Raw genomic sequence first — 24156 nt, forward strand, 5'->3', positions numbered from 1 at the left:
GAAGCTGGAGAAATCTCTGTGCGTAAAGGACAAGGCCAAAGACCTTTGCTAGATGCCCGTGGTCCTCGGGCCCTCAGACGACACTGCATCACTCATCGGTATGATTCTGTCATTGACATTACTAAATGAGCCCGGGAATACTTCCAGAAACCACTGTCGGTAAACACAATCCGCCGTGCCATCTGCAGATGCAGCTAAAGCTCTATTATGAAAAAAGGAAGCCATGTGAACATGGTCCAGAAGCACCGTCGTGTCCTGTGGGCCAAGGCTTATTTAAAATGGACTGTTTCAAAGTGGAAAAGTGTTCTATGGTCAAACGAGTCCAAATTTGACATTCTTGTTGGAAATCACGGACACCGTCTCCTCCGGGCTAAAGAGGAGGGAAACCTTCCAGCGTGTTATCAGTGTTCAGTTCAAAAGCCAGCATCTCTGATGGTATGGGGGTGCATAAGTGCATACGGTATGGGCAGCTTGCATGTTTTGGAAGGCACTATGAATGCTGAAAGGTATATAAAGGTTTTAGAGCAACATATGCTCCCCTCCAGACGACGTCTATTTCAGGGAAGGCCTTGTGTATTTCAGCAGGACAATGCAAAACCACATACTGCAGCTATTACAACAGCATGGCTTCGTAGTAGAAGAGTCCGGGTGCTGAATTGGCCTGCCTGCAGTCTAGATCTTTCACCTACAGAGAACATTTGGCGCATCATTAAACGAAAAATACTTCAGAGATGACCACGAACTCTTCAGCAGCTGGAAACCTATATCAGGCAAGAATGGGACCAAATTCCAACACCAAAATCCAGAAACTCATAACCTCGATGCCCAGATGTCTTCAAACTGTTTTGAAAAGAAGAGGAGATGCTACACCATGGTAAACATGCCCCCGTCCCAACTATTTTGAGACCTGTAGCAGGCATCAAATGTGAAATGAGCTTGTGTGATTCGAAATTCTTTTAGTTTTCATTTTATTCAAATATAAAAAACGTGCCAACATCTCTGGAATTCGGGTTGTACCAGGAAAGAAGACAAAGTGATAAGAGTGAGGAAGTCTGAGACAAGGGGAATGCAGTGTAACATTATCAAAGGGAAAGGTCCTCTGAAGATAGCTATGCATGCTACCAAACCACACGTATCCAGTTTAGTCTATAGCTGTGAACTCCAGATTATGTCTTTTAGTTGGACTGAATATAAAAAAGTTAAAACAAATTCATATGTTCTCAGCTAAAACAAAAATTAGACTGGGAACACAAATGCTTGTATTCTCCAGAAGTAATGCTGGTTGCCTTAAATTAGACTTTTTTTTGTTAATTCTTTTATCCAAACTAAAGATATTTGTAATATCTGTTATAGTTTTTCAGTCACATTTTGCTTAGTTAAGTTGTCACATGTTTTATGTTATAAATGCATGTATTCTAAGTTGGCCAAAACAAAAAGCAAGTGTTTTATAATCATTTTTAAATTTGTCATAAACCACATAATTGGCTATTTAATGCAAGTTCCCATTAAGACAATTTACCACATATAGTGTTACAACATTTGATCAATATGTTAAAGGAACTCGATAGCTTGTTTGTTGCCAAGACATGCACTGGAAAAAAAAAATAGCGTAGGATTTAGGAAACAATGTTCAAATTGCTAGTCGTTTTCACAAATAATTACAAAGAGAAGGCATGTTATTATACATTGAATTAAACATCACATTTTTAAGTTGAATGACTGAAATGTATTTCCTTGTAAAATGTACTTCAATCTTTTTTTCTTTGAAAACTCTTTTTTACAGTGTGCTGTAAAACTTTTTTACAAATCTCTATAAACAGATTTATTTCCAAAAATAATAATAATAGTAATATACTACCCCGAAGGGTAAATGCCTAAAAAAAACACCTGAAAGATTTATTCTCTTTTAGGTTGGCAGACATTGTATAATCACAGAGATGATGACACAAAGGTATTGCCTAGGAGTGGCTTTCTCCAAAAAGGGGAAGTGAGCTCATGCAAATAAGGCCTGGACTAGAGTATATATGCAATTGGACTCATCCGTCTTATTCTGACACAATTCAATTGCATTTAAGTTCAGAGTTTGACAGAAGAGAAGACCATGTCTTTTTGTAATTTTCCTTACACAGCTGACAAGACTGTGAAGAACAGGGCTTTGATAGTGTCTGTGGAGAACTTCTTTTCAGATAAACAGCTGAACAAGAGAAATGGTGTGAAGAGAGACAATCGACGACTTCACAAAATCCTCAGCAAGCTTGGATTCTCTGTGGACATCAGAATGGACATTAATGCAGATGAGATCTATAAAGCATTTAAAGCAGGTAATGTGAGCCCATCATGTACTGATGTTCCTATTAAATCAAAATAAAATTTGTTGTTTCGTATCGGCAGTGATATTTTCATGTTATGTGATAAGACCTTCTCTAAAAACATCGCCTTAAGTTAATGTTTAACAGTAAATTATCAGCAAATACAGATTAAAATGAAATTCTCTAACATCTTTAATTCTCTAAAATCTCTAACATGACCTCTTTTTAACCCAGTATTGTTGTTGTAAAGTCTAGTTGAAAAACAATGATTATTCTATATATACAAAGAAAAAAATATTTTATGGATGAGTTATTTATTGTTTTTATATTTAACGAGTTTGAAAAAAAAAAGAAAAGTTGAGCAAACTTCAGCAGATTTTTGAGTTCTCTCAACTTATTTTTTTAGGAGATTTTTGAGTTTTCTCAACTTCTTGTTTTATGTTTATACAACAAAAAGTTGAGAGAACTCAAAAATCTGCTGAAGCTGGTTGCCTTAAATTTTTAAATTTTGCTCAACTTTTTTTTTTCTTTTTTTCATTTCAATGGGTCAATGGGTTTGCACGGAAGAGATTTTGCCATTATGAATCAGTCCTGACATTATAATGACAGTTATGACTGCAGATAATCACAGTAGCCTACATTTTTTGGATAACATGAATGTAACTTTCACAATGCATTCAGAATACTCACTAACACTGCCCTCCATCCTCAGAGAGCAAGACGACGGTGAAAGACTGTTTTGTGGGTGTCATATCCAGTCATGGTGAGGAGGGTGTTGTGTTTGGCGCTGACGGATGTGCTGTGAAACTGGCCGAGATCTACAGCTACTTTGGAGGCCCGTCGATGGCAGACAAGAGCAAACTCTTTCTGATCCAGGTACATTTTATGAAAACTTTCTCACAGACAAACCTTTTTTACTCCTACTCTTACATAAGATCCTGTACTTCAGCAAATATTGATGGCTGTGTTGACATTACATTCCACTTTAGAATTCCTTTGACTCTCTGGTGCTGCTCAACCATTTAAGGCCTAAAAGTTGTGCTTATTTTTTGTTTAAAATTCATCTAAATGGTGACGTTTGTGGCAATTGTAAAGTGAACACACAAAAATTTGAAATGACATGATTTGAAAAAAATAAAAATAAAATAAAAAAATTTTACTCTTTCACATGCCCACCATAGGAAATGAAAAGGAAATACAAAATATACAGCTTTTTGGGGGGTTTCCCTCTGCTTATTGCATGGCTACTCATCGAAAAAAATCCATGCATGAATGTTATGTTGATTTGAGTTGATATTATTTCATAATTTTACCTGTATATTTTTCTTAAAGCTAGTAACTGAATGTTTATGATTATCATATCTTTCTGCTCTCCAGGCTTGCCGAGGGTGTGAATTGGATGGAGGTGTGGAGGTGGAGGCAGATTCTTCATTCTCAGAGGAAGAGAACGGCATGTCCGAGCTGTTTTCCATTCCTATTGACACAGCAGTCATGTACGCCACATCTCCAGGTGTGATTTATTAACTCCATCACATTGTTTGCATAGTTTGTAAAGTCACAATCTCTTCAGTTCCTCACTCGGGTTCATTTGTTTTATAGGTTACGGTGCATTCATGCATCCTCTTGGCTCAGAGTTGATTCAAACCTTTTGTAAATTGCTAGAAGATGAAGGAGGTCCAGATCTGGAGATCACAAGACTCCTGACTCGAATAAACTACCAGGTGGCCTACAACTTTGAATCCAGAGGGAAAGTGTTGGGCGGCAAGAAGCAGATGCCGTGTTTTGTGACCCGCTTTACCAGAGAGGTTTTCCCGTTCAGAAAGACGGCAGCAGCTGAAGATTTGAGCTTGACGTTTGCAGCAATGCAGCTTATCGATGAACCCAACAGATCACGGAAGAGCTCCATCAGCTGAACAGAGACTGACTGGGAATATGTGGAGAAACTGATTCATGTTAGATATCACACTATCTCATTTGATGAGATAACATAGCATCACGTAAAGTCGTACGGGCAATAGGAAGTGAGGTGTTGGGAAACGTGCAGGATGTGACTTGTTTTATAGTGCGGTGTTTGCTACTTTCTTTTATGTATTTTCCTACAGTAAAACAATCATTTTCCGTTTCATTTGAAAGAAAATATCAAAAATTATATTTATATATAAATCTTGAAAGTGTTTATCTGTATTATTTATATGTGACATTCAAATAAAACCTAAACTGGACAATTCTTGAAGCACAATGTCTAACTAAATGAAAAATCAGTCAGTATGAACTCTATTGCAACAGAATATTAATGAAACACCATTTCTGTGAAACACTTGTGTAATCATAATCCTGATCGAATTCGAAACTGAAGTCATGCCCAGGTTATGTCATATTCATACTTTGCCCTTGTTATATTTACTGTACTGTGAGTGTTTATTACACGCTCTGTACTCAAGCAAGTGCTCATTTGATGTGAGTTGACAACCAGTCCAGACATGCAGGATTTCAACATGGCCTGTTGGTCACAAACACTAATGCCAGGTTTCATTTAACTGTGTGTAGAGTGATGGCTATGATGTGTGCTTACGAGTTGTTCGGTATGTTTACTGCATAACCTAAAATAGTTTTTAGTCATACTTTAAACTCAGATGCTTTTTTTAGATTTACAATAATTAAAAAAGAAGTTTGAACATTTTGGCTCTGCATGATGAGACATAGAAGTCGTTGAAAACATTACAATAACTGGTGAACAGGTGAGAGAATTAAAAAATTAAGAAACATTAATGTCTGGTATGTGAATAGGACAGACTGATATGCAGAAAAATATCTGGTGATTCTCTACCTACCGGAAATACCAGAAAGACCTGCAATAATTATCTATGAGCATCTTAACCTCAGAGACGTGTATCATTTTACTGAAGTACTTCTTGACGTCAAGGACAGGATCTGGATGTACCAAGAGTATTTTATCAGGAATAACAGATGTTAATGCTAACAAGCAATCTGCATGAAGTCTGCTTACAGTTTTACATTCGTATAGGATAAGCAGGTACTGATAAACATCTAAAAGGCCCACAAAGTTCAGCAAATAATAAACTCAATATTTTGTGTCACAAAATGATCACTTTTTGCTGATTGTTCAAATAAAGTGGTGAGAAAAAATAGCTTTTAATTAGTCTATAAATTAAATATTTATTATTATTTATAAATATGAATAAAATAATGCCTACACTGTAAAAAGTGATAAGTTGACTTAACTTAAAAAAATTGAGAAAACCCGTTGCCTTAAAACTATTAAGTAAATAATAATTAAAAAAACTTGACAATTCACTTAACTTATTTTTTAAATGATCATTTACTTAAAAATGTTAAGGCAACGGGTTTTCTCAATTTTTTTAAGTTAAGTCAACTTATCACTTTTTACAGTGTACCCTGAAAAATAATAATAATAAATTGACACTGACAGTATTATTTAAATTCTGATTTGTTGTCTCAGTTTCTTATAAGACTATAAAGTCGTCTTCCACCAGGAGGTGTGTGTGAGAAATGAAATTCTGAGACATTCGAATTTCATTTCTTTCTTCATTTTTTTTCTCTTTTTTGAAATTTAAAACTATAAATATTTAAATCTGTTGATGAAAAGAAGTAGTTCTTGACAAACAACTGGAAAGTCCACACTTGGACATGGTCTAAACAACAATTTACATACTGATTATGAAAACTGTCACTGAGAAACTTGAAAAACTATTGATGCAAAGTAAACACACAAAATAAGAAAAGCACATCATCCTTTTTTATGCTAATTATCACTGTGTTCTTAAACCTTCCCTGTAGTAACTGAAGTACAGAACTTCAATTGCAGAACTAATTTGTTGCTAACACAATGCTGAGTTGTAAATCATCCCATCTGTCTACTGTGTACATACATATCCACCCTTCCTCGGTACAAATAAAGGTGTGCGATCTCACCCTAAAAGCTTTTGTGATTTATCTTAAACGGTAAAGCAAGCACAAACTAATATTTTCAACTTCTATTATGTGGCACAATAAACAGAGATCAGCAAATCACATATACATACATATATATAAATAAGTGTGTGATCATTTTGTTGCGATGCACTTTCCTAACATTCTCAGTCACCGACATGCATTGCAGGTTAGTTGGAAGATAAATACACCTACAAATGTAGTAAATTGCCTTTTTAGCTAAAGTTGAAGCTTCTGATTTGTCAAGGAATTGCCGATGTGTCATCAAGACCAGACTGATGACACAGAAAACGCTTGGAGGAAACTCCATATATGGCCTCCATATAATTATGTGACGCTCAGACAGACTCATAAAGTAGGCTCTCCTTATCCTCACACAGTTTGTGACTGCATTAGACCTCAGTGTTAGACAGCAGAGCGGTAAAGATGATGTCTTGTAAATTTCCTTTGACAGCAAACAAGAGAATGAAGAACAGGGCGTTGATAGTGTCTGTGGAGAACTTCTATCCAGGTGCAGGTCTGAACAACAGGAACGGTGCGAAGAAAGACACCCGAAGACTTCACAAAATCCTCAGCAAGCTCGGCTTCTCCGTGGACATCAGAATGGACATCGCAGCAGATGAGATCTATGAAGCATTTAAAGCAGGTAATTATATTTAGTCTAATAATTAAAAAAATAATAATAATACATTTCTTTCCTAGCAGGATTCATGTTTTACATCTGCAATGCTTTTTTCCCCCTCTCTTGAGTTTCTTAAAAGCGCATTGCATAAGGTCATTTATTGGTGCCAAAGTCCCATGCTTGTTAATAACACTGTCCTCATTTATCAGCGAGAACAGATTATCTCTGGCACAAACTCTTTCAATTGATGTTAATATGCAAAGAAATGAAGATTCGTGTTGGGTTTTGAGGAGTTGAATGACAATTTGCTGTTGCTATTGCTCAGAAATGAATGAGTGAATCATATGAGCACTAGTTGATGACTAAAAGTCACATGATACGCGATATGAATAGAAGAGATAGCGACCTCAAAAACAATGACAGCTTATTAGTTGGCTGAAGGTAATTCGATTTCCTCCATCCTCAGAGAGCAAGACGACGGTGAAAGACTGTTTTGTGGGTGTCATATCCAGTCATGGTGAGGAGGGTGTTGTGTTTGGCGCTGACGGATGTGCTGTGAAACTGGCCGAGATCTACAGCTACTTTGGAGGCCCGTCGATGGCAGACAAGAGCAAACTCTTTCTGATCCAGGTACATTTTATGAAAACTTTCTCACAGACAAACCTTTTTTACTCCTACTCTTACATAAGATCCTGTACTTCAGCAAATATTGATGGCTGTGTTGACATTACATTCCACTTTAGAATTCCTTTGACTCTCTGGTGCTGTTTGAATTTTTTGGGGTTTCCCTCTGTTTATTGCACAGCACTCACCACATAAATAAATGCATGGATGTTAAATGTTGATTTGAGTTGATATTATTTCATAATTTTACCTGTATATTTTTCTTAAAGCTAGTAACTGAATGTTTATGATTATCATATCTTTCTGCTCTCCAGGCTTGCCGAGGGTGTGAATTGGATGGAGGTGTGGAGGTGGAGGCAGATTCTTCATTCTCAGAGGAAGAGAACGGCATGTCCGAGCTGTTTTCCATTCCTATTGACACAGCAGTCATGTACGCCACATCTCCAGGTGTGATTTATTAACTCCATCACATTGTTTGCATAGTTTGTAAAGTCACAATCTCTTCAGTTCCTCACTCGGGTTCATTTGTTTTATAGGTTACGGTGCATTCATGCATCCTCTTGGCTCAGAGTTGATTCAAACCTTTTGTAAATTGCTAGAAGATGAAGGAGGTCCAGATCTGGAGATCACAAGACTCCTGACTCGAATAAACTACCAGGTGGCCTACAACTTTGAATCCAGAGGGAAAGTGTTGGGCGGCAAGAAGCAGATGCCGTGTTTTGTGACCCGCTTTACCAGAGAGGCTTTCCCGTTCAGAAAGACGGCAGCAGCTGAAGATTTGAGCTTGACGTTTGCAGCAATGCAGCTTATCGATGAACCCAACAGATCACGGAAGAGCTCCATCAGCTGAACAGAGACTGACTGGGAATATGTGGAGAAACTGATTCATTTTAACTCTTCTATAGCATAATGAATCAAGTGACGTCATGTCACGTAAAGTTTCATGTCCAGCGGGACGTGAGTGGTTGGGAAAGTTGCATAATGTGGCATGATGTGCTTTTTTAGTGCTCCATTTATGTGTCATGTATTTTTGCTATTGCTACCTCGTTATGTATATAATGTATTCTCTATATACACTACTGTTCAAAAGTTTGAGGTCATTCAAATTTTTTAATGATCTTGAAAGAAGTCTCTCATGCTGACCAAGGCTACATTTATTTGATCATTTAAATAGCTGTTTTCAATAATGTGATCTTAATTTATGTTTTGTTTTTTTCCCATAAAATATTATAATTATTCTAATACTGATTTGGTGCTCAAGAAACATTTCTTCTTCTTCTTCTTCTTCTTCTTCTTCTTATCAATGCTTAAAACAGTTGTGCTGCTTAATAAAATTAGTCAAATTAATAAGAATTTTCAGGATTCTTTGATGAATAGAAAACCCAAATTAATATACATAATAATTGTCTTTACTCAATGTGTCCTTGCTTAAATAAAAGTATGAATTTCTTTCTAAAAATACGAATGATAAATGACAAACCCCAAACTTTTGATGTGTATATACCTAAAGAGTAAGCAAAATAACAATTTATTATTAAAGTATTATTGACATAAGTTTTGCTAGCAATAAACATTCTTAGAATATGTTTGTGTAAAAAAAGAGCTTGAAATAGTTCATCTTTACAATAATACATTTCTTCTACTTTTTAAATATGCAAATGCAATGACTTAGACATAACTGACCTAAATTAGAACAACTAAACTAAAATAAATAAATAAATAAAATTAAATAAAAATATCAAGTAATTGTGTTCAGGGTCAAAAACATAACATTTACATAAGGTCTGACGCAACTGCTATTTTATGTATTCATGATGATTTCAGAGAAAACTAATGTGATAAAAATGTTGATCATATGCTTTTTTTTGAGATCAAAATAAAACTGAAAGAAAGGTTCAGGTGTCTGTGACTGTGATCATAGTCACACTTTGCCCCTGACATATTTACTGTAATTTAAGGTGTGTACAGGATTGCACATGAATGAATGAATATGAATGAAATCACAGCAGATCCAGACATGCAGGATTTCATCAGTGCACAAGGTCTGCTGAGCACAAACGCGGATGCCAGAATCCATATGAATATATTTCACTCAAGAAGGGTTTTTGCTTGTTTGAATTAACACAGATGACCAGTTTCTATGCTTCTATTGAGTTAATTGTTTTTAGTTATGATAATTGCATCAACAAACAAGGTATGATGTATTCTGGCTTCTCATGAGAATACAATATAAACCTGAACTGACTGCTGTAGGTGCCAATTGTGACTATTTACCACGTGACAACACAAAAAGTGTGTTCAATTAACTGTATATTTCGTTTTGGCCAACAACTGCTTTTTTGTAGCAAAGACTTCCAGGTTTGTGTCTAGTCTATACATAAACAGAAACAAACAAAACAAACCTACCTTGACAAACATTCCCAGGAGTGTGTGACAACTAGCCCCGATTTCATATTGGGCTTCAGTTAATCAAAGCAAGTGCGTTGCAAAAGGACTGAAGACAACATCGCCATCTACTGGCAGAACGCTGACAGACACTAATATGATATTTATGTCTGCCACTAGGGGGCGATGTCCGTAATATTAATTTCTCATGTTACAACATTTAAAGACCACATAATTCTAATGTAACGTTTTTTCTTTCTTATTGGATCTCTTTAAAGAAGGAAGTAGGCTAAGTAAATATCTATCTATCTATCTATCTATCTATTAATTTTACTGGTTTCAGTTTTCTTGTTGGCTCCAAACATTTATGTATATGTATGTAGCCTATGTATGTGTATAGGCTATTCATTCATTCAAAGCTTAATCACTTGTATATAATTTCATAGTTTAATAGGGCCTAACATTCTAGATTTAAAAAAAAAAAATTATATTTAATTTTCGTTCATATCTGACACATTAACTTCTGATATTATATTACATAATTGTTGCAGATTCTGAGCATATATTCATATATGAAATAAATTAAAAGACATACTTTGTTGTTGTTTTTTCTCGTTATGTATTGTGTTGCTGCCATGTGGAAGTAAACACAAACATTATGAGACATGGTAGGCGATATATCAAACGGATCGCATAACTATAGCTACCCACAAAACTAAATCAAGCAGCCAATTTCATAACATAAAACACAGCTTTGTGAAACAGTGACTGAATGCTACTTAAGCCATTCTTAGCACCTCAAGTGTTTCTTGGTCAACTGTTCCTTAGTCTAGAATGTCATTTTTACTCACCACAACAACCACAATTGAACTGTCCTGGTCATGTCATAATTATGGGCTTCAGCAGTTTCCTTGAGAGCCGACCCAAATCAGCAATGCTATTTGGCATCCTTGCATAGTTATGGCTGCTCTGTACAGTACCTGCTGCAAATGTTGTGCAAATGCTGCATAACAGCCAGATAAAATAATGCCTGCTCTCCTCAGGCCCCGGTATAAAAGCATCCAGTTAAAACTGCTGTGTAAAAACACCTAACTGCCTGGACATCAGGAGATAAATGTAAGTGCTGGTAGTACCTGATTACATGTAATCTAGATTACATTACATTTTTAATTAAATTACGTTTTAAAATACTCGCAATCAGACAGCAGATACTTTTTACTGATTACATGACTACATATTATTCACTCGATAGCAATAAATTATTCAGAATCGATTGATTCTCCCTAATTCTACTTTTTCATCTTTTAAATGTTCCGTTGTAGAATAGCCTACTACTTATATACACTCAGAAAGTCTTCCAGTTCTCTGACATTGGTTAATGGTCAAATGACATGCAGATAAACAAATAAAATATTTCATTTTTTTAGTAGGCCTTTTGATTGATGTTATTTTACAATGATTTACTTAGCTTTTCATTAAACTCACAAACCCCCTGCAGTTAATTTACGAACCCCAGTTTCGGAAACATTGATGTAATGTAATGTTAATGCACTTTATGTTGTTAATTACAACAAATGGAATATATTTTCTTACTCTTTGCATTTTTATATCAATATGGTACAAGATTCTATCCTCCCAGGTTAAAAAAGTACACTTCCATAATGTACGTATATAGTGCTCTATTTTCGCGCACTAATTTTTTAATGATTCTTTACTTCTAAAGATAAACTTATAAGATCAGCTAAGTGTACTCAACTGTGCTATGATTATGAACTGAAACGCGCTTTTAACATATCTCTGTATTTAAAAAATGCATTTAGTTACCACTTGTAGTTCACTTGAGTGTACTAATGTATGAAAGATGGGTTCAAGTGTAGGCTACTACAAGTAGCATAGTTGAGTACACTTAGTTGATCTAGGTTTATCTTAAAGAATCATTTTAGTAGCTATATTAAGTACAAAATTAGTGCGCAAATATAGAGCACTTCAAGTACATTATGGCAGTGTACTTTTTTTTTTTTTAACCTGGGCTACTTAAAACAATGTGATAAACGGGTTCGGTCAAAAGTAATCTAAAAGTAGTCCAATTAATGTAATGTAATGGATTACGTTACTAACTACAATTTTTGTCATGTAATTTGGAATAAGTAACGGACTACATTTTGTAGGCTACTTGACCAAACCAGTTGATTTTCCCAAAGAACCTTTTGTTACGTACAGAATTAGCTAATATTCTCAATTTCATGTGTTCACTTGCTAGACACAACGAAGAACTAAAATTCAACATTTAAGGAACTGAGAAGACAGAAGATTCTGCAAATTGGTCTCCAGACATCTGGATGGTAAAAGCGTGTATAAGCTAACACACACTTAGCTTTACATTTGCCATCCCTGGAACGCGTCTATGTGTGTTAAGTTGAATTAGTGGGTCACTCTGTCTGCTCCATGAGACCTAATTGCTCCTTCCTGGCAGCCGTCGGCATCCCAGGGGCCACCGAATCCCGTAACCTACCTTCTATGCCGTTTGCTAATTGAAATAGCTAATGAGATCTCAGAGGACCGACTTTCCAAGCCTCTTCATTAAAAACAGTGGCGGTGTGTCAAAACACATATAACTGTGCTGTAAACGCATGGAAATATTTAATTCTGGACACGGCTTTTACAATTGTGACCGAGTTTGCAAACTTGCTTATTTACAGCCTTCTGAAAACAATATGTTCCCGTGTCCTCATCATCACAGAAAGCTCACTTTAAATCAAGAGAACATTTGGTTACATTTCTATCTTACAAGCCTGTCAATAAAGCAAACCGCAGTGTAATCAAATAATGTCTATCCTAAACACCGTTTGCCAGATAAACACACAACTGACAGTGAAACCACAGTATTAAAAAAAGAACGTTTTTTTTCTTTGCAATAACAAAAATGAACTGAGCACAAACCAAAACAGATTTTTAAAAAAGTAAATAAGGTAAATTTTGTTTTCACCTTTTCACTCTATTTGTGACCCTGGAGCACAAAACCAGTCATAAGTAGCACAGGTATATTTGTAGCAAAAGCCAACAATACATTGTATGGGTCAAAATTATTGATTTTTCTTTAATGCCATAAATCATTAGGATATTAAGTAAAGATCATGTTCCATGAAGATATTTTGTAAATTTCCTACTGTAAATATATTAAAACTTAATTTTTAATTAGTAACATGCATTGCTAAGGACTTCATTTGGACAACTTTAAAGGCAATATTCTCAGTATTTTGATATTTTTGCACTCTCAGATTCCAGATTTTCAAATAGTTGTATCTCAGCCAAATTGTCCGATCCTAACAAACCATACATCAATGGAAAGCTAATTTATTCAGATGATGTATAAATCTCAATTTAAAAAATTGACCCTTATGACTGGTTTTGTGGTCCAGGGTCACATATTTCATTATTTTGCTCTCCCAGAGTACTTTTACCAGGATAACGTCATAGTGTGCAACAACACGTTGCACTTCTTTCTTTAAGAAGCTGTGATTTACGCCAACAGTGAATTATATAATTTAGTTTGTGCACATCATGAGTGCCAGCATTTCACACACCACTTCACGAGCCCTAATTAGATAAATGAACACTGTCAGTGTGTGTGATACTGGCTCTATTCAGAAGATCTGTTGCATTACTCAGCCAGTCATCACATGCAGCATCTACGACCCCAAAAAAACACAATGCAGCCTTTAGAAATAACTTGAGGTTTATTAGCTATGGAGTCTTAGGAGAGTCACACACACAGGGTTAGGAACAGGGTGAGGTGGTACCAAAAGAAAGAAAAAATAAAAGAAAAAAAGGGAGAGAATGCAGTAATGAAAAATCAACTCCTAACTACCATTAGATTGAATTTAACTAAAACTACAAATTGTCAAGTACGGCTTTAAAAAAAAAAAAAAAAAAAAAGAAGAGAAACCTTTATACATTTGTCTTTTATACAAGTAGCAACATTGGAGAATCACGTTGGAAAAAGGCAATTTACAAAAAATACATTTTTGTTTCAAAGAGAAAAGCAAAATAGAGGGGTGGTCAAATATTGACCAATAATTATTCCTTTTCATTCTATCTTAAAAACTTGGTCTAATATCTATAAAAATGTAAAAAACAAAGCAATATACAAGTGTAAAAAGTTTGTTGTTTTTTTCCCATTCACTCCACTGATTTGGTGACCAGAGAGAGAGGTTGTGTCTGCAGCAAAGCATGATGGGAATGTAGGGCTGCCTGGTGGAAAGGCGAGGATGGGGAGAGCAGGGAAGGAGGCAGGGTGGTGAACGGGATGGGGCGGGTCAGGAGGGCCGCCGACTGGCTGTGGAGGGAGATGCTCGGATGGGAGGCGGTGGATGAGGACGAGGAAGTGGAGCTAGAGCCCGAGGCTTTCCCTGGCAAGGGGAAGTGGTGGTGATGGGCTCTGCCCTCTGGTTTGGTGGTGAGGGACAGGGGTTGAGCCTGCTCCGAGTGAGTGGCCGCAGGGGCCGCCGGTGACGCCAGGGCAGCGGACGGCGTGGCGGGTGAGTCCAGCATGCTGCCGTGAGAGGAGGTAGGGCTGTCACACATTTTCTCGGACGACAGGTACGGGACACACTGCTTCTTGGGCTGGGGTGAGTAGTTACCTGCAGATGAGAGGGAAACAGGGTTAAATATACTCCCAAATAGTCCGTTAACAAATGGTGAATGAAAACAAAACGAAAAATGGGCATTATGATGATAATTAAACTATTTTAATTAAATCAAAATAGTTCATTACTACAAGCTGGTAAATGTAAAATGTTGATACATTTAAATCAGTGATACATTTAAATCAGTGTTATATATATATATATATGTGTGTATACATACACACACACAGTAGTCAACATATATATATATATATATATATATATATATATATATATATATATATATATATATATATATATATATATATATATATATGTATGTGTGTGCATGTGTGTGATTTAAGATAAAAAAACAATTTTTGTTGTAACAATGTTGCCTTGACAAATAACTGAAATTAAGTTTATGCTGAAGTACTAAAATTACTAAAACTACAAAATATAAAAATAGTTATAAATAAATATTAAAGCTTAATATAAATATTTAAAATATTAAAACTAATCTATTACTAATATATTAATAATATTAAATTAACAGTGGTTTAAAATAATATATAAAATGTTTAAATATTTAATTGAATAATTGTTCTTGCAATTTTTAAACAGAAAACAACATTTTCTAAAAAAAAAAAGACTAAATTTAGACATTTCAGTCAAAAATTGAACAACATTAATAATTATGACATACGTTATTTTCATAAAAACACAAAAACTATGATTACAAATCTACTGAAAATTACTCCCATTTGCTCCCAAATTACTTCAAACACACATACACAAACAAAAAAGAAAAAAGAAAAAGTCAGATTTGGAAAAACATGAGAGTGAGTAAATTAATTCCAGTTAAGAATAATAAAAAAAAAAAAAGCTAAAATGTTCGTCCTCTAACTTCTAATGTCAAAATTGAACTGAACATGATCTATGAGCTGAGTGATCGGACCAACAGGGATGCTGGAGGGAAAAAAAGCTCAAGTTCAGCAAAAGATCATGCATACAGAAATTGAGAAAGAAATACAGATGTCCAGTGACACTTACTCTCTTGTGGGGAATCAGGTTTATTCTCTCTCTTCCGTTTCTTCCTCTTTCCCTGCGGACAGACATGATTTGGTCAAATTAGATGCGTTTGATTAAGCAAAACTCCCCTGGCTGCCAAAAACAATGGAGGAATCTGAATCCCACATGATCTGCATTAAACTCTGCATTCTGGGATCACTTACGTAGTTGTCTCGCGCAGACCAGCCCGGATAAAGCTGAGAGTGCAGCTGCCGTTCTTTCCTGGCGAGTTCGTAATATTTGGCCTGTTCCTCACGTGAAAGAGAATGCCACTGCGGAATAAAAGAACATATGGTCAAATTTCCCTCCTTTTTTCATTCTTTAAAGGGATAGTTCACCCAAAAATGCACTTTTTGGTCATTTACTCAGCCTCATGTCATTCCAAACCCAAATGAGTTTATTTCTCATGCACAAAAGGAAAAATTTGAAGCGTGCAAGTCATATGGACCACTTTTATTATGCTTTTTGATAGCTCCGGTGCTTATTCGTTGTAATTGTATGGAATAGAGCGACATGCACTATCTTCAAAATATCTCCCTTTTGTGCTTCATATGGGTTTGGAATGACATGAGGGTGAGTAAATGATGGCAATTTTCATTCTTAGGCGAACCGTTCCTTTAAGACAAGATGAAGAGAAACACACTAATGCATCTCAGTTCCTCTCATAATGGAGTTGTAAGCGCTCACCCTCCTGCCCAGGATCTGGTTGATGGCTGCGCTCTCTTTCAGGGTGCATTCGGCCACTACTTTGGCCCTCATTTCCTTCATGTAGAGCATAAAGGCATTTAGGGGCTTCTTGATGTGAGGCTTCTTCTCTTCCTCTTTCTTCACATGCACCGAGGGCTTTCTGTATGGACACAGATGGATGCAGAGACGATGTCAGTCAGAGAAGAGCAGAGAAACAACAGTGAGAGAATAATGGAGGACAGAGACTCACCCGTGTGTCGAGTTGCTGCCGTGGTCGGCGCTGGGCTCCTGTTTGATGGCAGGCGACACAATGGCGGGGTGAGGGATGCCCGTCTGGTGCAGGCCATGAGGAGGATGAGGCACCATGTGAGGAGAGAAACGACTGGATACCAGACTAGAGAGAGAGACAGATTCACAGTCAACAATAGACAGTAATAAATAAACAGATACATCAGAGATTGAAGGTGTGTGTGTATATATATATATATATATATATATATATATATATATATATATATATATATATATATATATATATATATATATATATATATATATATATATATATATATATATGTGGATAGAATGGTAGATAATTAGATCGGCAGATAGATAAAATGATAGGAAATGACAGATAGAGATACAGATGGAGAATGAGAAAATGACAGATAGAATGATATATAGAACGATAGAGTGAACAATACATAGGACGATAGGACAACAGAGAGAACGAAAGAGAGAACAATAGTATGATAGAATAATAAGTAGAATGATAAAGAGAATGATCAAATAAAAAGCAGATAGATAGATAGATGGATAGATAGATGGATAGATAGATAAAATATATGCAAATGATATAGATAGATAGACAGAAAAATATATGCAAATGATAGATAGATAAAAATATATGCAAATGATAGATAGATAGATAGATAGATAGATAGATAGATAGATAGATAGATAAAAACATATGCATACATTAGATAGATAAAATATATGCAAATGGCATAGACAGATAGATAGAAAGAAATATGCAAATGATAGATAGATAAAAACATGCATACATTAGATAGATAAAATATATGCAAATGACATAGACAGATAGATAGAAATATGCAAATAATAGATAGATAGATAGATAGATAGATAGATGCACACATTAGATAGATAAAAACATATGCATACATTAGATAGATAAAATATATGCAAATGATATAGACAGATAGATAGAAAGAAATATGCAAATGATTAAAAGATAGATAGAAATATATGCACACATTAGATAGATAAAAACATGCATAAATTAGATAAAATATATGCAAATGATATAGACAGATAGATAGAAAGAAATATGCACACATTAGATAGATAGATAGATAGATAGATAGAAACATGCATACATTAGATAGATAAAATATATGCAAATGATATAGACAGATGGATGGATGGATAGACGGATAGATAGATAGAAAGAAATATGCAAATGATAGATAGATAAAATATATGCAAATGATATAGACAGATAGATAGAAAGAAATATGCAAATGATTGATAGATAGATAGAAATATATGCACACATTAGATAAAAACATGCATAAATTAGATAAAATATATGCAAATGATATAAACAGATAGATAGAAAGACATATGCACACATTAGATAGATAGATAGATAGATAGATAGATAGATAGATAGATAGATAGATAGATAGATAGATAGATAGAAACATGCATACATTAGATAGATAAAATATATGCAAATGATATAGACAGATGGATGGATGGATGGATAGACGGATAGATAGATAGAAAGAAATATGCAAATGATAGATAGATAAAAATACATGCAAATGATAGATAGATAGATAGATAGATAGATAGAGATAGATAGATAGATAGATAGATAGATAGATAGATGATAGATAGATAGATAGATAGATAGATAGATAGATAGATAGATAGATAGATAGATAGAAATATGCAAATGATAGATAGATAAAATATATGCAAATGATAGATAGATAGATAGATAGATAGATAGATAGATAGATAGATAGATAGATAGATAGATAGATAGAAATATGCAAATGATAGATAGATAAAATATATGCAAATGATAGATAGATAGATAGATAAAAATATGCACACATTAGATAGATAGATAGATAGATAGATAGATAGATAAAAACATATGCATACATTAGATAGATAAAATATATGCAAATGATATAGATAGATAAGATAGATAGATAGATAGATAGATAAAAATATGCACACATTAGATAGATAGATAGATAGATAAAAACATATGCATACATTAGATAAAATATATGCAAATGAGATAGATAGATAGATAGATAGATAGATAGATAGATAGATAGATAGATAGATAGATAGATAGATAGATAGATAGATAGATAGATAGATAACACTGGAGCAACTATCCTAGCAGCTGCATCTGGAGAAATCTTCTACTCTAGACTTTCAGATTCATAACAGCTAATACAATAGCAGCATTGTCATTTTCACAGATGAGGGGGAAAAACTGTGTTCCAATCTGTGATTTGCACACTCTGGTAAAACGCATATTTCCACTGGATGACAGCACTTCACTGTGCCACAAAACGAACGCAGAACAGAAAGAGATCTCTCTCCTGCTACAGACCAACAAAAGATGCACAGTCATTAGATAAGCATGAAAGCAATAGTGGGAGATTAAAAGACTGCAAGGTTTCATGCTGATGTGCGAAAACTGAACTCATCCATCAACCTAAGGAAATTTTAAGCATTAACTGTATGGAAAGAATATGATAAAATCATGCATTAGAGAAGTTTCTATTCAGCAAGAGTTTCAGGAAGTGCTACTTTCATATAATGCCTAGCATATCTACAATGATATGGTAGAAAGTGAAAAAATAAATATCTTATATCCTTGAGTTTCTGCAACACTAACTAAAATAAGTTTGGTCAGATATATATGCATATGACCATTTTTTAACACTGTTTTGTTGAACATAGATCTGAGTGAATCTGAGCAAGATAAAACAAACTGTGTTGCATTTAAAAAAGATTTCCTTTCTGGAACATGGCACAGGGTTGAAAGAGAAAGAGAGGTATCAAGGCGCAATTATTGTGTAAAAAATACAACAGCAGTTTCCTGTACTAACTCTTCCTCCCTAAAGGCTCAGAGAATCGCGCTGTCTGCATCTCATGTCTATTAATAGATACAAGTTTAACTATAAATCAGCATGTTGGTGCAGAAAAGAAAGTCTTGCCCTCTGTTACATACCTAGACATGGAGGCGTTCATGGCAAGTGCAGGGTAGGGGTGTCTGAAGCCCCCGGGAGGGATGGAGTACATATGTTGGCCTTGCCTGAAGATAGAAGAACAGCACTCAAACAACTGGCTAAAGCAAAATCAGGGACAAACAGATGCTCTTTTTGCTACAAGAACTTTTAAAAATAGCAACAAACTTCATTAAGCCATCTGCATGGGTAAAATAAGGTTGATGTTATGCATTTAAAGGCCACAGAGTTCAGACTTACTGAGGAACCAGCCATCCTAGAGGGTGAGGGATCTGTCCAACTGCCCCAGGAGAGAGAGGGTAATATGGGGACAGCTCTGAAGGGTGAGGGGTCCTTGGTATGCCTGAGGAAACAAACACTGATTATAAAAACTGAATATAAATATTAACATACAAGTCAATTTAAGGGTGAACTTCTGTGCTGCAACCAAATCAAATTGCAAAAATAGTCTTCAAACACTCCCCATTGTCTACCATTGCCCTGCAAACAGGTAGTCCTGCTCCAAAAAAATAACACCACTGGTTTAGTCAGGCAGATTAAAAAAAAAAAATGATTGCAATTCCATTTAGTGCCACCAAAAGTGACACACTTCACCTGTAACTACTTCTATCCCCATATTACTGCAATAAACCCCATCAAAACAAGTCATAACTCAGCATTTCTGGATCGTACTACTTACTCGAAGCTTCAGCAAATGCATCTGAATTGCTGTTGGTGGCGCTTACCTGTCTTTGGGTCAAGAATTTCCGGCGAGAGGTGAGAGGGAGGCGTCCCAGGGGAGAAGTGTTCATTGCTGTAGGTAATCAGCGGTGTAAGAGGATGAACATGATGGGGGTGTTGTACCACTGGAACCTTATTGGACTGAAAAACAAAATGAGAACAAGAAAGAGGTGAAGGAGGGGGGAATGAAATAAGTGCATGTTTAAACAACCAAAAAGCCAACTGAAAAGAAGAAAATGGCCATTAGGCCTCATTACTCGTGAACGGCGCCAGAGAGTTTTAAAGAACAATGGGTCTCGGCAGCAGAGTTTACTTTTCCCTCTTTCTCCCAAAGGAAAATAAACACCAGTTGGGCATTTGACCAGCTGCATGGAGGGTGGGAGAAATCACACCTAACACCCTTAGCAGGCATTTCTCTCGTGTAGCATACTAGCAAGAAGAGAAAGATGTTTCCAGCTAGCACTAAATGACGCTAGCACTAAATGGCAGAGATCTTGTTTACTACACCTGCCACAAGAGGTGGCCAAAGGTGGCACCTGTTGTAACAAACCCTTCAGTGCTTCTCTTGGAAAGGTGGAAATAGTTCAACAGATCAGGGCGACTTTTGAGATTGTTAAGGCGGCACAAGCCCACTCCTGGAAAAGCTATCATTCTGCAGAGTTTAGCACCAACTCCAAATAAACACACCTTAAGCAGCTAATCTGGGTCTTCAGGATTACTTAAAATCTTGTCGGAGCAAAATTGGAACTGAAGTCTGCAGGAAGGCAACCCTCCAGGAGCAGGGTTGGCTACCCCAGAGTTAGGCTAATGTGATTGTAAAAAGGACATATTGCCTTCGAGTGTTGCAAGTACATGAATGCAAATACTAAGCAAAGCAAACTCAATTCCATGTTTCACATTCTAAGAGTTCCAGCAAGGGGCACATTATAGTGAGCATTAGCAAATCTCTTCACAGTTTTCTCTTTCAGGACAAACAACATAATGACGTACCAGCAGTCAGAAGAGAATCTTGCTGTAGTTAAAGTGAGGTAAACTCTCGATATTTTTACCTCAATAATAACTCATCATTTTTAGCACACGAAGTTGGAGGAATACTGGAGGAACCTATATTAGCATATAATTTACTAGCATACGTCCAGAACTCTGACCACATAAATATACCAGTAGGACTATAATAATATCAGAAGCAGCACTGCTGTGATGTGTACACAAGCCAATGCAAGGTGGTGAGCCGTAGATTGAATGGGGTACTTGTTGGTTCAGGACGTCACAAGGGAGCTAAAGTGGAGAATGCCGTCTTGTTTCCTCCATGCTAACCTTCCCCCCACCTCTATGTAGGCAGTGGGTTTGACCTCTGCTCCAACCAGCACTCTGTGAACATGAACAAGGCTTGCATTGAGACCAGACTGGCTCTCGATTCCCACAGTCCAAACACATCCAGATCTCTGGGTTGCCTCTCTATTCCTTGCCTTTCTCATTCCATCTATCTGTCTGACTGTCTGTCTCTGTGTTTGTACATAATTTAGCATTGCATTAGCCGAGACAATTGAGCCTGACTTTTGGAAACCCTGCAAGGTGCATCAAAGGATTGTTTTAAAGATCTGTCAGTAGGTTGATTGAGAAAGAAAGGTAGAGGACAACTTGCACTGTTCCTCTAAAGATCGTGTTTGTCCAGTGTGCTATGATATTAGCTGTTGAGGCTAATGATCTCTCTCTCACGTGATCCAACTGCCAAGAATCCCTGCTGTGTCAACACGCCAACCGTTTTGCCTTCGACACCAACATCCCAAGCGTAGACTGCCGCCAGACTGGGCCCCTCGCCCCCCTTACAAATGGACTGGATTGGACCAGCCGACTCCAAACATCCCAAGGATCCATATCAACACTTAGTCGAGTCCTCCTGTTTGTTGTTTAAGTGGGCTCTTCACAACTAGAAGAAAGGAAGTGTCCACCAGATTAACACAATTTAAGTCCTAAATGAAGGACTTGGGGGGGACACAGTATGGTCAGGATTGAAAACACATGCAAGCTGAGTCACTGGGTTCGGTAACGCAAGGACAATGGCATAAAAACAACACTTTCTGAAGTCAACCCTTCAGGTTGCAATATGCAGGAATCCACCTTTAGATGGCAGACCTGGGTTCTTCCTCATTTGTGGTCTGTCAACAAGTACCTGGATCTTTTTACCTTTTGTTCAAACAAGTCCTGTAGTTCATCAAGGGCGAAGCCTGATAAATCTCCCTAAATCCACTTTTGTAAGTTGGTCTGTAGGAGGAGAAGACGCCTGACCAGCACAACAGTGAAAAACAGCTGACAAAATACCTTGCCAAACAGAAAAAGTGAGTCATTGTGTAAACATTGTTCCACCTTTTGTATCACATAGTTAAATTACATGGAGTCCAGAGTTCTCAAGCACATATTTAACAATTGTGCTAGGTCAGTCTTTCATTCAACATTTTATTTTATGAGACTCAGAACTACAGTTAGCCAAGCATTGTACATCTCTGAACTGTTTTCTTTGAGTTCTTTGGAGTGACTCTCCACAAGGAGGTGTCGTAGCCATTTAAAACGACAAAAGTCACAACTGTACAAAACAAAGTGCAGGGTCAGCGCTCTACACCTGCTGATTAATCTGTTGCTCTTCTCCGCCTGCTAGTAAAGGAACACACCCAAAGACGATTTCTGGTGCCACCACATGGAGCTGTTAAAACTGGAACACTGCTAAAACAAGCACATTGTGGAGTAAGAAGCAAATGTGGCCTGTTGTTTTTTTTCTTCTTTTGGCTTCACCTCCTCCATCTCTTACTTGAGTTACTGAGCAAACAGGCGTTTGAGCAAGAGGGATCAAGACACAATGAACTGCTTTAGCAGTGGAAGAATGAGAGGCTAAATACAGATTCAAATGAAGGATAATAGTGAGGAAAGGACAAGCCAAAACTAGCAGTATGAGCCAAACAGTACGATCCCTAACAATGGGGTGTAATTTACAATTATCACCATCTCCGTTTCCAGATACATGCCTTTGAATTAAATTTGATCATCTCTATTAAGAACTATTTTCTGGGTTTTTTAGTAATCTGCATCTGGTTTCACATAGATTTACATCCTCATACTTCACCAGACAATGTAAATGAAGGCCACAACAGCATTAAATGGAAAAACTCAAAGCACATGATTTGGTTTTTGCATGAACACGCAACACTTTTCCCATCAGCACAAACATCATGCTTTCACTAAGACACATCAATTGTCAATGCCATTAGCAGGCAATTTAAATGGAATTTCCATTTGTAATCTGATTTTTGAAAACAATGTGAAAACGGCTAGTGGACTCATGACTAGAGCTTGGTAAAGACTTTATTAGTTTATAATAAATTATTTAAACCATAATTTCTTGACTAGACCTAATGTGCAAGCATGCTTTCGAGACAGACAACAGCTAAGGTACTGGCTAGCCAAGTGTGACTTCTGTGTCGGCTGTAGCTAATATAAGTATTTGCTAAACATAGTGACTTACGGTGAGATTTAAGAACCAGGTTTTGCACTTATGATCTCACTGTGAGATCATCTAATCAGATACAAGACTCTGAGTGCCTACAACTTGATCTGTCGTGTATTTTTTCTGTGAAAGATTAGCATCAAAGTTAGCACTCACGCACATAAAAGCTGAAGGACATTCAGTTAAACTACCCAGAAATAAAACTTATTTTCTATCTATGAAGACTGAGTATAGGCTCTCAGAAAGACTACTAAAAAATTCTTAAGGTAGTACCATGGTATAACACCATGTGAAAACATCATGATAATTCCATGTTTTATGTGGATAATTTCATGAG

At 36.3% G+C, this 24156-nt stretch overlaps 3 protein-coding genes across 4 annotated transcripts in view; 2 read left to right on the top strand and 1 right to left on the bottom strand.

Annotated features, from left to right (window-relative positions):
• The first annotated feature begins 2043 nt into the window (after window positions 1-2043).
• Window positions 2044-4542, top strand: LOC131548486 (caspase-7-like). Of its 2 annotated transcripts, none has more exons than XM_058789792.1 (4): window positions 2044-2321; window positions 3022-3185; window positions 3687-3819; window positions 3909-4542. In XM_058789792.1, exons 1-4 carry the CDS (start codon window positions 2102-2104, stop codon window positions 4220-4222), a joined length of 831 nt encoding a protein of 276 aa, XP_058645775.1. In that variant the 5' UTR covers window positions 2044-2101; the 3' UTR covers window positions 4223-4542. The 2 variants fall into 2 exon arrangements, with proteins under 2 accessions (XP_058645775.1, XP_058645776.1); XM_058789793.1 differs by having other exon boundaries at window positions 3972-4542.
• Window positions 4543-6682: 2140 nt separating this feature from the next.
• LOC131548396 (caspase-7-like) lies at window positions 6683-8710 on the top strand. The gene is made up of 4 exons (XM_058789655.1): window positions 6683-6927; window positions 7370-7533; window positions 7842-7974; window positions 8064-8710. The coding sequence occupies exons 1-4, from the start codon at window positions 6708-6710 to the stop codon at window positions 8375-8377; spliced, it is 831 nt and encodes a 276-aa protein (XP_058645638.1). The 5' UTR covers window positions 6683-6707; the 3' UTR covers window positions 8378-8710.
• A 4920-nt stretch (window positions 8711-13630) lies between these two features.
• Window positions 13631-24156, bottom strand: part of tcf7l1a (transcription factor 7 like 1a) — a 31607-nt gene continuing 21081 nt past the window's right edge. The window contains exons 5-12 of the mRNA XM_058789654.1: window positions 20326-20461; window positions 19841-19943; window positions 19585-19668; window positions 16546-16689; window positions 16296-16455; window positions 15773-15880; window positions 15591-15642; window positions 13631-14552 (exon numbers count right to left, since the gene is read on the bottom strand). Of these exons, the coding sequence (XP_058645637.1) occupies window positions 14092-14552; window positions 15591-15642; window positions 15773-15880; window positions 16296-16455; window positions 16546-16689; window positions 19585-19668; window positions 19841-19943; window positions 20326-20461 (1248 nt within the window). The 3' untranslated portion in view covers window positions 13631-14091. The remainder of the gene's footprint in view (window positions 14553-15590; window positions 15643-15772; window positions 15881-16295; window positions 16456-16545; window positions 16690-19584; window positions 19669-19840; window positions 19944-20325; window positions 20462-24156) is intronic.

Source organism: Onychostoma macrolepis, chromosome 10, assembly GCF_012432095.1.
Source record: "Onychostoma macrolepis isolate SWU-2019 chromosome 10, ASM1243209v1, whole genome shotgun sequence".
Lineage (NCBI taxonomy): Eukaryota > Metazoa > Chordata > Actinopteri > Cypriniformes > Cyprinidae > Onychostoma > Onychostoma macrolepis.